This window comes from Peromyscus maniculatus, chromosome 2 (genome assembly GCF_049852395.1).
Source record: "Peromyscus maniculatus bairdii isolate BWxNUB_F1_BW_parent chromosome 2, HU_Pman_BW_mat_3.1, whole genome shotgun sequence".
NCBI lineage: Eukaryota > Metazoa > Chordata > Mammalia > Rodentia > Cricetidae > Peromyscus > Peromyscus maniculatus.
Window position 1 is genome coordinate 16485152 of NC_134853.1, and position 15020 is coordinate 16500171.

The 15020-nt window shown below is 50.8% G+C and overlaps 1 protein-coding gene across 6 annotated transcripts in view; it reads right to left on the reverse strand.

Moving 5' to 3' along the window:
- Pag1 (phosphoprotein membrane anchor with glycosphingolipid microdomains 1) overlaps positions 1-15020 on the reverse strand; it is a 147210-nt gene that overhangs the window by 17651 nt on the left and 114539 nt on the right. For 5 of the 6 annotated variants that reach the window (XM_076563799.1, XM_076563800.1, XM_015996574.3 and 2 more), the window contains 2 exons: positions 2592-2801; positions 1186-1237 (listed from right to left, as the gene is read on the reverse strand). In XM_076563799.1, coding sequence (XP_076419914.1) covers positions 1186-1237; positions 2592-2722 — 183 coding nt within the window. In that variant the 5' untranslated portion in view covers positions 2723-2801. Of the gene's footprint in view, positions 1-1185; positions 1238-2591; positions 2860-15020 lie in introns of all 6 variants that reach the window. The other variant, XM_042270780.2, reaches the window with a different exon arrangement.

Below are 15020 nucleotides of genomic sequence, written 5' to 3' on the forward strand. Positions count from 1 at the left end.
CAGGACGGCTGGCAAGGGTGGGTGAGGACAACAGTCTCACACAGACAGAAGGGAGAGCGCCGGGGTCGAGGAGGAGCCAGGAAGGGAATCCTGGCAGCTTCCTGCCTGCTTGGGCCATGGGCACCTGGGAAGTGGGAGATCGGGCAGCCTGGTGCCTCCTGCACCAGCGCTGGACACACGCGCTGAGTGCGAGTAACCTGGATCCCGCAGACTTGGATGCATTCACGCTTCCTTCTTGCTCTGAGCGAAAGTGACTTCTCTCCCAGCCCTGCCCTGGGGCTCAGAGGGACTCTTAACACAGCCCCGAGGATACAGCTGTGGAGACTGCGCCGCTTCCTAAGGGCACAGCTGAGTCAAAGGACAGACAGACTGACACCCTCAGGCTGGTTCTCGCCCAGGTGGGTGGATCCTTGAGACTATTGGGCCCACTAAGAGCCCCTCAAATGCTGAGGATCAGAGTCGGCGGCAAGGCCAGCCTCTGCTGTGGGCCCCAGGCCCTGGTGAACGGTTGGTTGTATTTCCACCGAAATGTAGGTCAGGATCTTATTCCCCAGGGCACAGACTAGAACTTTTTCTGGAAACAGGGCCACTTCAGATGACACCAGTTGAGGCCGAGGTTACATTAGCTGAGGTTAGGTAGGGTGGGTTCCAGTCTCTATGTTTGGTGTCTTTATGGAAGCAGGGGACTTGGCCCTAAGGACAGACACTCAGAGCGGGAAAGGTGACATGAGGGCCATGGGAGAAGGTGGCGGGAAGGTGGAGACAAGGACTGGGTGTGAACTGAGGAACTGAGCTTCAGAACAGATCCAACTCAGGAAGGACATAGTGTGACAACACCGTGGATGCCCGACTCTGCTCTGCAGAGTGGAGAGACAGTAAATCTTATGAGTCACCCAGCTTGTTCTTGTGACAGCCCTTTCAGACCAGGGGGGACACGAAGACATCCCTGCAGCAGGCTGGAGCCCTGTATGATCCTCCAGGCAGTCCGGCGACTGCCTTTGCTTCAGAAGCCGCTGTGAGCACCGGCGAAGCGCACCCTCCCCGCCCCCAGCCACACATGCAGACTGTAGACAGCCACAGGTCATGTCTCTCTACTTCCGCATGCCAGCTTCCCGGGGGTCAAAAGCCAGCAGCGACATGCCTGGGCAGGTGTCCCTGGACAGACAGACAGACACCGAGGCTTACCACATTCATCAGGTTCTCGTGGTCCCCACTGGGCTGCTTTGGCTTCTTTTCTCTGCAGTGGAAAAGAAGACGTCATTCTGATGTCAAGCGTGTCCCTTAAAGTGAGGCGGACACCATGCTTCTCTAGGCTAATGTTTATCTGGTTTTATGAACGAGGTTTATTTTGCTAAGAGAGGGAAAGAGTCACAAATGACAGTCAAGTCCCCTCCCTGCACAGTCCCCTCCCAGTGAGCCGAGGATCGAGTTCACGATGGGAGGACAGAGGCAGGCTGCAAGCAGGGTCTGGCTGTGCCTAGAGTGCTCAGATGACAGACAGCTCTTTTTTTTCCCTAGCAAATCCTAACAATGATCTCATCTTCCGGAAGAGTCTGTGGAGTCACATGCTGAGAAAGCACATGAGAGAAAGTACAGGAGATACGACATTGGCATGTCAGGAAAGTGACATGCTCTCAGGGTGAGTCATATGTACCTCTAGTCTATGGAAAAGTCCCGTGAGTAAAAATAGAACGTGCTTTACACAGAACAGTCTCTAAGAAAGCTGTCAGTAGTAAAGATGACATTTCTACCTATGGTGAGGAGAGGGTGACACCTAGCGGGAAAGTGAGTCATTGCAAGAGCAGAATCTTCAAGCTCGTGGGAGCTACAACTAGGGTCTCCCATGTTCTCATCTTCTTGGAGGTCAGGCTTGTCCCAGCCCTGAAGACCTGGTGCCATGCTTAGCAGGGATTAGGAGAGGCTGCATGAAGTCTAGATTTTCCCTTCTTGACAGATTTTAGGGTGGGGTCCATATCAGACTTCTAAATATCATCCCGTTTCTTCTCAGACTGAGAGAACCGAGCAGGGAGCTGGCTAAGCTGGTCCCCATGGGCTCTGGCAATACCAGAAGCTTGCCCACTTTGTACCTCCCCTGACTGTTCCTGCTTGCAAAGCACTCCACTTCTCCCCGAGCAAAGGGAGACAAGCGCAATGCTTAAAATGAAGAAAAAAAATGTTTCCACATTCAGCGAGTCTCTCTTGTAGGAAAACAAATCTGTCTCTTCATAAAGGGCAGTTCACCACACACATTTTTAAAAATACATGAGCTCTCCCAAGCCACGTAATAGCGAGCACCCTCAGTAACTCCAACTGTGGAAAAAAGATGTAGTGTCTCCCACTCAGATTTCAAAATGCCCACAGCTAGGAAAAGACAACACACAAAAAGGATGCGCTCAAGGAACAGCAAGAACTCCCTCTGAGACATTTGAAACACTACGAGGGACTCTTAGGTTTGCTCTCCAGGAAAATTAGTAAGGCTTTCCAGTCGACTGATGAAGAATGTCCTGGAACATGGGCCAGGGGGGCTCTTTCATACACAGGCTCCTCTGGGCCCAGGGGATAGGTTCCAGAAGAGGCGTGTTTGTCCTCACCTGTCACAGCTCGAGCACAGAAAGATGAGGACGGTGATGAGGAAGAACAGGGCCACAGCAGCCAGACTTCCCCACAGGACCATCTGCATCTGCATGTGCCCGCTGCTCAGTGTGCTTCCTGCAGGGCCCATGGTGGGAGCCGGGGTGGCCAGCAGCAGGCTGGAGGCAGCTCTTCACAGGTGCTCACATGGGTCTAGAGGCCTCGTCCTCCTGCAGAGAGAACCACACGTTTGCTGTCGCTTCGCTGGAGAGGCTGAGCATTCCTGAGCTGAAAATTCAAAACCGGAGAGAAACCTGAATCTAAACTTTGAGTGCGGCCACACTGCCACCCCACAAACTGCTGTCCATGGTGCCCGATGCATGTGCACTGGCCCTGTAAAATGACCTTCAGTTTGTGTAAGAAATGAGTAGGAAACTCACAGGAAGTCACCATCAGGCTTGCGTCTTTTCTCCAGGCCAGCTAGCTTTCTTTCTAAATCTGAAAAACCTCCAGCACTTCTGTTGACGATCACTTCAAGTAAGAAACGCACAGCCTCCTGTCATAAGCAAGGTCTCAGAGCTGCCAGGGTGACGTGTGCAGGAGGTAGGCATGCCTGGGAACCCGACACCGACCCAGTCTGTGGTCCGATGTGTGTGTTCCTCGTGTGAGAATCAGATTGGGAATGACCAGTGCCTAGCAGAGCATCCGGAGCAATGGGTACTGTATCATCTTGATATATTTGGAGGATGGGCTTATTTCGAGGGAGGTTCTTCAGGTCTTCAATAAAGATTTCAAGTACCCCAAAGCAAGAAAACATGTTTATTTGGACTTAATATGTCTTTATCTAGGGCAGTATAAAATGTTTGGTGCACATGTATACATGTACATACATACACATCTTTAAATATTTTATTAATTTTTGTTGATCTAGGTGTGTGTGTGTGTGTGTGTGTGTGTGTGTGTGTGTGTGTGTGTGCATGCCCCGTGGGACAAATGTGGAGGCCACAAGACAATGTGTAAGAGTCCGTCCTCTCCTCCTCCGTAGGTCCTAGGGACAGAACCTAGGTTGTGAGGCTCAGTGGTAAGCGCTTTACCTCTGGGCTATCTTACCGGTCCCTAGACAGACAGTTTGCAAAAATGCTGTTTTCCTCCCATGTCCCACTGCCACTGTCTGTCCCCCGTCTGTCTGTCCCCCTGTCCCAATGTCTGTCCCACTGTCTGTCTGTCCCCCTGTCCCACCATCTGTCTCCCTGTCCCACCGTCTGTCCCCCTGTCCCACCGTCTGTCCCCCTGTCCCACCGTCTGTCCCCCTGTCCCACCATCTGTCTCCCTGTCCCACCGTCTGTCCCCCTGTCCCACCGTCTGTCCCCCTGTCCCACCGTCTGTCCCCCTGTCCCACCATCTGTCTCCCTGTCCCACCGTCTGTCCCCCTGTCCCACCGTCTGTCCCCCTGTCCCACCGTCTGTCTCCCTGTCCCAGTCTGTCCCCCCATCCTACCGTCTGTCCCCCCCCCCCCGTCCCACCGTCTGTCCCCCTGTCCCACCGTCTGTCCCCCTGTCCCACCGTCTGTCCCTCTGTCCCACCGTCTGTCCCCCTGTCCCACCGTCTGTCCCCCTGTCCCACCGTCTGTCTCCCTGTCCCACCGTCTGTCCCCCTGTCCCACCGTCTGTCTCCCTGTCCCACCGTCTGTCTCCCTGTCCCACCGTCTGTCCCCTTGTCCCACTGTCTGTCCTCCTGTCCCACCGTCTGTCCCCTTGTCCCACTGTCTGTCCCCCTGTCCCAACGTCTGTCCCCCTGTCCCACCGTCTGTCTCCCTAGCTCCTCAAGCCACCTTTTTTTTTTTTTTGGTTTTTCGAGACAGGGTTTCTCTGTAGCTTTGCGCCTTTCCTGGATCTCACTCTGTAGACCAGGCTGGCCTCGAACTCACAGAGATCCTCCTGCCTCTGCCACCACTACCCAGTGTCAAGCCCATTTTGATCGTAGATAGCTTATGGTCAGTGTGGCCCGTCTTCACACCTGCTGTTCACTGAGGGTGTGACTCTGTGACTTTACTTTCTAGGAGGAGTCTTCACTGAGCTGCTGCTAGGTACCCAGTCATTCATTTTCAAAGGGAAGGCTGGAAGCTCGTGCTGAGGACACCCCCTCAGTAGAAGATGGATTCGTGAAGAACTACAAAGTAGGCCTAAGACCTGCACTCAGCAGGTCCCAGGAACGCCACCAGACGCTTGGCATGCCTTGCTGCCACCACCACTCAGCGGGAGGTGCTGTTCGTCCCCATTACAGAGCGGGTTGGACCCTTGCAGGGGAAGAACCTGGTCCAAGTGCTCCGGAACCATGAATCTGGCTGCCTGGACTCCACACGGCTGTGCTCCTGACCACTGAGGAAACCCTAGCTCACTTGGACCAGCCCCCTGTTCCCACTGTAATGCTTCTGAGGATGTCCAGGTACTGGTGTCAAATATTCCGTATTAGAAGCACATTGAAAATGGAGGAGCACACCAGGCCAATACTATCCATGGTAAGAGAGATCTTATTTACACAACACCCATTTGGTTAGTTCCAGAACATTCTAATAAAAAGGAACAGCCTGGAATTTACTCTCAAGTAAGCAGTACAGTAAGAAAACCTAACTTCTGTGTTAGGATGACAAGTCATAAGCCATGTCCTCCTTGCAGAAGACCACTAATGTTTACGTTTCACTTGTCTTAGTGACAGCATTGTAGAGTGGCCATCCCTGAGGCTGCACATGCTGGCACCTCTAGGGTGTCTTGGTGACAGACCAGAGTGTAACAAAAGGGGCCAAGTCCAAGCCATTTCAACCAATGCAGATTTCTCTATGACATGTTTATCTCAGTCTTCAAGGATGAAGAACAATATGTAGCTGAAGCCCAGTGCAGCTGAGAAAATCCTGTTTCTCTGTCTGTGAGTCCACATGAATATGCTTTGAATGCTCTATAAATGCGTACATTAGAACTTGGGTAATACAGAATTTGTCTCTGATTATACATTATGCCTGTAAACAGGCCAGGCTCAAAGTAATACACAGACAAATTGCTTCTACATGAATAAAATAACCACTACATTTCAGGATGCAAAAAATAATTCTCTTTCAACTGTGTCTACAAACTGCCACGGCAATAGGTTTCTAAAATACACACGAAAGAAGGATTTAAATTGTGGTGACCTATAAAATAACTTTTATGTGTAGGTGTAAACCATGAAATAGTTTAGGAAGCACAGACAAAGGACTTTCATTCACACACTGGATTAATCAATGCTATTTATAAAGGACAAAATTCCTAGAAGAGAGCTGACTGTGTGCATTGCCCAAAGGCAGAGTGGTGGACCAGAAGCCCACAGGGGCTCTCCAGTATTCCTCTCCATTCCAGTGCCTCTCTCCATTCCTGAACATGTCTCCCCTTCCTCTCTTGTTCCCTTAACAGGAGGGGCTGATTGGATACAGGGAAATACGTGGGGTACCGTCCTAGCAGGACAGCCCAGGGAGGGAGATGAAAGGGAGTCATTACAAGTTACTGAATAAAAGATGGAACTCACAGAAAATGTGTCAAAACTCCTGGCTTTCCCCCTTCAATTAGAACTTCATGAAAAGGCACAGAAAGAAATTCTCCCCAGTTCTCATCTGCACAAAAATCTCACCATGAAAAGAACGCTTGTCTGGTACCACTTTCCCAGAGAGCCAGGGTAAAATCTCAGAGTCTCAACTGTTGGACAGCTTCCAAGGCAGTGGCTCCTGGTGCCACTCTACTGGAAGGTGAGGCTCCAGCAGGGGTCTGGGCAGAGCCCCGAGAGACAAGGTAGCAGCCGTGGTCCTCTACAAAGTCCCCGGAGGGGCTTGGCATCAAGGGTGTGCACATGGTGCCCGGGCAGGCGGGTACCTCCACACCTCTGACCTCTGGAGTGAGAGTATTCCTAGTTTAGAGATCTTATACTCTTTTGTCTCCATCTCTTTCTGGATCTGCCCCCATAGTTCTGCCCCCCATGTCTTCCCTGGATACTACACCTTGAATTCCCATAGGCTCCTCTACAATTGTCTCGCTGCCAACGTGCATAGATGCACTGTCTCCTCCTTTATGTGGAGGTCCCTTCTCTTGTGTGAATGCACTGCCCCGTCATGTGTTACATCTCTTGAAAAGATTCATCAAGAATAGCTGATTTTGGAGGCTGGGTGTGGTGGTGTGCACCTTTAATCTCAGCACCCAGGAGACAGAGGCAGGTGGATGGATCTCTGAGAGTTCGAGGTCAGCCTGGTCTACATAGTGAATTCCAGGACAGCCAGGGCTATGTAGAGAGACCTTGTCTCAAAAACAAACCAAAACCAAAACCAAAAAAGAATAGCTGACTTTAGAGTGCACATGTAAGTATTTTTAAAAATTATTTGAGACAGGGCAAAGGAGTCCTATCTCCCTTTACTGCACCTTAACTGATACTGTGACACATGTGTACCACACAGCTGGAAAAGCAGTGGACAACTGTGCACAGCTCTTTTGTGTTGTGGTATACCTCATTATTGGATACACCGATATCAATCAAGTTGCAGACAGCCGTGTAATAAAAACACACTGCATTACTGGACATGGCCGTGGGGTTTCCTGCATCCCCCAGACCTATGCCAATTCTGGGGGGACTGTGGGCACTCACCTTCTTGACTAAGGAAGGTCAGTACTTCAGCTTATAAAACTTCCGCTGGGAATTCATTCAGAAGTGGGTCTATTTAGGTTTTTTTTAATGTACGTTTTGTTGGTCTTGGACTGGCGCCGTAGCCAAGGGTGGCCTTGAACTTCTGTTTCTACCTCCCCTGCCTCCAGAGCGCTGGGATTACATGTGTGCATCAACATACCAAGCTTGCTTATTTTGTGCTGAAAACTTCACTATTATCATCCTGTCAAACACAGATTCTACGATGTCAATTGTTAGTAAAACCTTTAAAACAGATGCCATTTTATGCCACAAGGTGGCAGCATAGGTCTAGTTTCGGCTCCAGGGAGCAGGCTGGAGCCTCACAGAGGCGCTGAATAATTCTGGTGTTTGTCTACTTGGCATTTTAATTGTCTTCATTAGCTTGGATTATCAGCCACCCAAATCAATTCCAAAGGAAAAAAAGCAAATACCAGACACAATTAATGAAAAGGTACAGAGCACATGGCAGCTGTTTGCTTCCCTAGCCAAACACACTTAACAGGTAGGTGCTCTGATCACACACAGCCAGTCACATAATAACCCTCTGCAGGGCCGGGATGGCCCGCCGCTGCCGCCGCTGCATTAGATTATCTAGGCCGACACTTGCAGCTCCTTTGAAGCAGGTTTGGGTCAGTAATGACAGTAACTACTGTTTCACAGCTGTCCTGTGGGCCTGTAATTAAGGATGAGAGAAACCATCTCAGCTGATGATCCTTCTAGGGACGGAGTCACAAGCCCCATGGGAACGGCTCCTGCCTGGTCATTACCAGGTATGTGAACCATGGGGGAAAGGACACACTGTGGGCAACAAATGAACCAGACAAGTTAACAACCACGAGGAGCCACTCTCTCAGGCGGATCCCAGTCCTGCATGCAGTGGTGGGTGCGGGGGCCCAGGGTAAATGAATCCCAGGAGAGACTTCTCATGTCCTCTGTCCTAACGTCACGGTTGTCACTGTGATAAAATATCACCATGACGACAAACACTCCCAGCACCACCACCGAGAGCACCTCAGGGGAGGAGGGGCGTGTTTGGTTCGCCAGTCCAGGTTATAGGCCATCACCAAAGGGAAGTCACAGTGCCAACTTGACGCATTTAGTTGTGCCCTATTCGGTCAAGGGCAGAGAGAAATACATACATGTAATCCTGCTTGCTTGCTTTTCCTCTTACACAGTTCAGGCCCCCTTACTAGAGAATGGTGCCGCCCACAGTGGTCTTCAATTAACAATCAAAACAATCCCCCACAGGCAAACTTGATCTAGACAATTGAGACTGCCTTCCCAGGCTATTCTAGGTTGTATTATGTGGACGGTTAGAAATGAACCACCACATCCCCTGAGAGAGTTTTAGCTCAAGTGTTTGCATTTGGTTGGCTGTCTTTTCAGGCTGCAGGGACTCTGGCAGACACAGGCAAGCCCGCTAAGCAACGGCATGGAGCAGGTCTGTGCGTATGCCTGAACCATGGAAACAAGTGTTCTGTTCCTCCGCGGTGTGTTGTGAAGGTTCTGGTCTTGGTGTGTGCATAGATGGTTATCTAGATGTTACCAAGATTGGAGCATGGAAAGAAGATACCCAAAGGTCAGAAGGTGGGAAGAGACTCTGGGCCAAGATTCTTTCTGGTATTGTTTCCTGTGATGTCACCACAGAGCAGTGTCTTGATATTTCTTGAGAACCACGTTTCCCCAAAAGTCTTACCTCCACCAGCACAAAGGGCCAGTTACTCTATCCTATGAGAGGGGTAAGTTAAACCTCCTTATGCCATCTGTCAGCAGGGCTTGGCTACTTCTCTTGGCCGGGGATTCTGACCTAGACTGGACGCAGGGGAGCAGACCCTGCCGGGGAGCACCTGGGCACGCCTGCCATTTGTTTATTGGAACCCAGCTGCTTTGTTCACGCACCCACAAATGGTGAAGAGGCACGGTGGGGTTTCATGGGCAGGGGAGTGACTCCTGGGACTGCCTTTTCTCATTATGATCTGATGTGGATTTGGGGGAGGAGAGAAGGAAAGGGGGAGCGAGAAGGGTTTGGTATTTCTAGCAGCCTGTGTTGTCTGCCTCCAGACGGAGCTCCGAGATCCACTTGCCTGCCTCTGGGTCAAGGTGACCCAGCCTGGGCTGAGCAGGAGGGCAGCAGGTGAAGAGGCGTTGTTGTCCTGCCTCTGGACCGTGTGTGGGACACATCAGCAAGCCCGCAGCTGGGGCCTTCCAAGGCCTTTCTTTATGCTGTCTGCTTGCTTACTTGACCTAGCGGAAAACGCATTCGCCTCACTTTCCTTTGAGATCTCAGCATCTCCACGAGCTGAACAATCGGTTCTGGACAGGAAGTTTTCCTGCTAGCTGCTTCTGTGGGAAGATGAGCAGGGAGATTCTCAAAATGCAAGTGTGGTTTATGTGTAGGCGAGAGAAGCAGGGAGAGAGAGGTGAGCGCGTGGAACAGCTGAAGCAGCCCAGTGTGTCCTGGGGCCAAAGCCTCCCTCGGGAGTGAGCATAGCGGATCATTCTGGGGACGCTGTTGCTCTACACACATTGCGACCACCTGAGCAGGGCTCTGGGTGCTGACAACCCCACTGTCGTCAGGCTGAGGGTCCCCACATCCCCTCTCACAGAGGACCATTTTGCATCTCCCCTCCCCTGGAGGGAGCTGGATGCTGCTACCCTTCTCAGAGGAAAGAGGGTTCTACACATCTGCAGCCTCTGCTGGGATTTAATTTGATGACATCCTGTCTGTCAGTGCTCAGCTTCTGGGTCATTCTTCCGAACAGGTTCCCTATGCTCACAGCCCTCTCCCCCTCCACGCTCAGTTAAGGCCTCGCTCACAGAAGAAGTTTTCCTGTCTACCATTACTCAAAATTAAAATGGCAAAGCACTCCAGTGTCCCTTCCGTGGACCTCTCTGGGTGTCAGCTGTTGCCTCAGTGTGTGGCACACAGTGGGCGTTTAGAATCCATCTGCAGAAGAAGGAGTTCTGAGGCGGCTGAGCCTTCTGAGCAGGCTGGGACAACAGAAGCCTTTTGACAAGAAGTTGCTTTTCTGTTTTCAGGCTGCTTTCTGTGAGGGCACAGTGTCATAGAGTGATGAGCCAGCTGATCTCCACAGTGCTCCTTGGTACACAGCCCCGGGTGCCTTCCTTTACCAAGGCTCTCCAGGACGAGGAGGTGGCTACACACCGGCCATACCTCCCAGTCTTGAAATAAAGCCCATCAGAACTCTAAATGAGTCTATACTGCATACCAGCCTCTTTCCCTATGATTAAAACTATTCATATTTAACAATGTGGGTTTGTGTCATAGAGGCCAGGGGTGTCAGACACCCTAGAATGGAATCACAGGAATTGTGGGCTACCTGATGTGGGCACTAGGAACCATACTCAGGCCCCCCTGGAAGAGTGCTATGTACTCTTCGCCGCTGAACCATCTTTCCAGCTCATGTATACGATGTTTGATTTAGTCCTATGGGCCTCTGCTATGAGCGTCACTGAGTCTGTTTTTTATACCAGGAACTGACGCTCCTGTTAATCCACTGTCAGTGGAAGGGCTCCCTACCCTCTCCAGCACTAGGTGCTCAGAGGCCATCCAGAGGGGGTTCTCCCGGTGCTCTCATCCCTCCCAGGGACGATGGCCGACAGTGAGGACAGGGGACCTCTACCCATCCTCCCTCGCGCTTTGGTTCCCCATCATGACTAGTTTGGGCAGCGCTCAGTCTCATGGTGCATTAATCACAGGCTGTCTTTCCGCGGCAGCCAGAGCCCTTCGCAGGCCTTGGGCAGCAGCTGGGCTGTGATGGATGTGCTGCTCACAGGATGCTTCCTGAGCCCAGGTCTATTTACCGTCACACTCAGCTAAGCATTGCTTCCAGACCTCTTTATTTGGCTTCTCAGGCTCACTGACCGAGCCCTTGTTTTCATAATAGTACAAGACAACACAAGCAGATTTCAGCTGCTTCTTTTTTAAAAAATAAACTCTTGGACATAAATACCTCCCAGTCAAATCCCCCTCTTGCAGCTCACTGTATTTAAAAGCTCAGCTCTGTGGCTACGGAGATGACTTAGTCAGTAAAGTGCTTGATGTACAAGCTCGAGGACCCGAGTTCGGATCCCTGGCATTGACATAAATGCCGGGCTTGGTGGCACACGGCTATAATCTCAGTGCTGGGGGATAGGAGTCAGAGGCTCCTTGGAGCTCACTAGCTGGCTGGTGTGGCATAAGCAGTGAGCTCCAACTTCAGTGAGTGTAAGGTGGAGTGTAAGCAAGACACCTGGCATTGGCCCAGACCTCCACATGTACAAGTGCATTTGCTTTTGCGTGTGCGCGCATGCGCACATGTACACACACACACACACACACACACACACACACACACACGCACGCACACACGCACACATATGGCTCAGATGCACTTGGACAGGTTAAATTATGAGTTTATCATTCTCTTGCATCCCCTAACAGCACTGTATGTCCAAACACGCTTATTATGTGGAAGTCACCCTCGGGACTGGAGAAGTAAAACTTAAGGCAGACGATGGCTTAAGCAATAGAACAGAAACAATAGCAGAGGTACTCTGTTCATAATACCGCTCCCTGTGCCACAGCAATCAATGGCCGTACCACTAGACAGGCACAGACAGTGAAGGCACGCTGCTCAGGAGATGACTCCGCCATCTGCTGGCAGAGGAAGGGTTAAGTATGGCTCATGCAGCACAGTGGCTGAGACAGTGGTCCTGCACATTACCTTCCGGCCTGGCTTGCTTGCACAGGCCTGTAATCTTAGCTACTCACTGATGACCTGGAAGTTCTAGTTCAGCCATTCTGGAGGGGTCAAAGGCTCTCCATTTTTAGCTACTGTCTAGATGGTGACCTATGGCCTTCACCTCCACTCATGCCAGTAAGATATTTGAGTCCTGTCAGGAAGACATTTGTCATCCTTCCAACGAGAGCTAGAGGCTGTGTGGCTAGCTCCCTGGTGCTGAAACTTGGCCTTCACCGTCCTTGAAGTGCGTACGGCCATAAGGTCTCAAGCACCTTCTTTCCCAGTGGTGCTTAAATACAAGGCAGTTCTGTCAGCCCAGCAGTTGACAGACAGACTGACAGGCATGGTGGACACCCCATGCCACGTGCAGCAGATTCTGTTCTATGCATTTCCACTAAGCTGCTGTGTGGCCTGAATCTAAATCGTCCCAGGCCTCCCTCAGTTTCCCCCTTTGAGAAACGTGGTCATTTAAGATTCCTTTCCAGCTTCTAGCTTCTATCATTTCATGAAGGTGGCTGTGGTTCTCCAAGTGAGAACAAGGCAGGGCTGGGTGTATAGGCACACATGCTGCCCAGCCGTTCCTAAGGACAGTTTGAATGCACCAGGAAGCATGGTCCTAAGGTTCATGGGAAGTCTTATCAGTTAAATTGATGCCATGAGGGGAAAAAAAAAATCACAGGCTGTCTTTGTAGGCAGCATGTAGTACCAGGAATCTACCCCACAGTCCTTCCAAAATATCAGCTATAATCTACGGTGTACACCGAGGCTGACTTCAAGCCCCTATCATTTCATGAACATTACATTTCATGATTCATTACAGGCACATGCTTGTAATTCTAGCCTAGGAGACTGAGGCAGGAAAATTGAGAATTATGATCAGCTTGGACTACGTAGTAAAACCCTGCCCCTCCCCAAACCACGAAACAAAGAAACAGAAAGCATGTACTTAGCATATGCACATATTTCTGGCTGCGATTTCCAACAGCCTTTAACAAAAATGCCAGAACTGAGCAAAGCCCCAGATATTTAGTGGTTCATACACAAGTAACACCGAGTCACTGGGGCTGGGCACAGCCCGCCCCCCCTGCCCCATGCAGGATTTCTTTGTGTAGCTTTGGAGCCTGTCCTGGAACTCGCTCTGTAGCCCAGGCTGGCCTCGAACTCACAGAGATCCACCTGGCTCTGCCTCCCGAGTGCTGGGATTAAAGGCGTGGGCCACCACTGTCAACTGAGCTTGAAGCTCTTTAAAGGCAAATGCTTGCATTTTGGCAAACCCCCCAGACTGCAGGTTTGGGAGGACTCCATCTATCTCAGCGTGTGGTAAGCCCGAGGGGATTCCAGAAGTTATGACATTCTAGAGACTGTCTCTGTTGGTGAGGAAGTACAGGGGCAGTTTCTTGGTTTGGCCCCACTGGTTTCTTGACTCATACCTCTGGACATTTCTAACTCTTCGCTATTCTCATTCTCTAACTACCCACTGTGTGCTGAACGGGACACATCCAATCACATCTTAAGCTGAGAAATAGGTCAACTTTGTAAGAGCAAAGTTTCTCAATCAAGGATGTTATTTTTGGCCACAAGAAAAAAAACAACTTAGCATTATATTTCAAGCATGCAGAATGAGAACAAAAGGCCGTGAGTCCTTTCCCTTCCACTGTGTTACATTTGAGACAGCACGCCACCGCCGCAATCCCTGCAGCTTGGCTCTGTGTAGCGTGGCTGCAAAGGCTCCATGGAATTCGTGCAGCTGCACTGCCTTGGACTGATGTGGTCTCAAGCTGAGAACTGTCCTCAATGTGTCGGGCAGATTCCAAAGGCAGTCTTCGCATGCTCGCAGGGTGGAAAGGCCCACCCCCCACGTGCACGCAGCCGCCCAGCGGCGTCAGCTGGCCTCTGAAGATGGGCCAGCTTTCAAGGACTGGAGGTGCCAGCACAGACAGAAGAAAGCTGCTGGTTTTATAGTTAAGACCAAAGGTGAAGAATGCAAAGACTTAAGGGAGGTGGGACGAGCACTGAAAACCTCACAGAAGCATGTATGACCGGTAGTCAACCAAGTCATCTGGTGTAGAAAAGAGAGGGAAGGAGGGCGAGAGGGCTGTGATTGAGGAAGACGAGACACGGAAGGACATACTTGGAAGTGTGTGTGTGTGTGTGTGTGTGTGTGTGTGTGTGTGTGTGTATGTGCGTGTGACTGTGTGTATGCAATGTGCTCATGCATGTGTGTAAATACAAGTATGGAGGTCCAGTGTGGACATCAGATGTCTTTCTTGGCTGATTTCCACCGTATCTTTTGAAGCAGAGTGTCTCACTGAACCTGGAGCTCACTGATTTGGCTAGGCTGGCTGACTAGGGAGCTCCAGGGATCCTGTTGTTTCTGCTTCCAGAGCACGGGGATTACAGACACACACTGCCACACCTGGCTTCTTACATGGGTGCTGGACACCCCAACCTAGGTTCTTATGCCTGTGAGGCACCACTTCACTGAACTAGGGGACTTCTTAGGGCAGTTTTTCCTGCTTTATCACCCTGTCTGTGGCTGGTCAGATGGGGAACACGATGAAGAAAGGCGGACACGCGGATGAAGGTGTGTGTCTACACACTTTAATACTTTAATCTCTCTCTCTTCTCTTGCCAGATGTGGAACAGAAGATCTGGGATCTAGGATGAGAGCCACTGAAGGTGCCTTCCAGAATCACCTCCTTCACCCTTTCCCAATCCTGCTTTGGAACACCTGAGGCCTTTGGGAAACCTGATGCCCAGAGCCAACCCTCATGTCTTCTCCTGAGGGCCTGCTCATACCAGGTCCAACCTGAGTGAACCTGGAACTCAGCAATAGGAAGCTGTCATGTTTTTAGTTCATTGTTCCATCTAAAAGCTGCTAAAGCCTTGGAGAGCTTAAAAAGTCTCTAGTTATAGAAAACTGCATGGAGGAAATGACAGGGTCTCAAACAGAGACAGGACAGTAGGGTGGAACAGCATGTTACTTCTGAACAGGGGAGTGTTGTG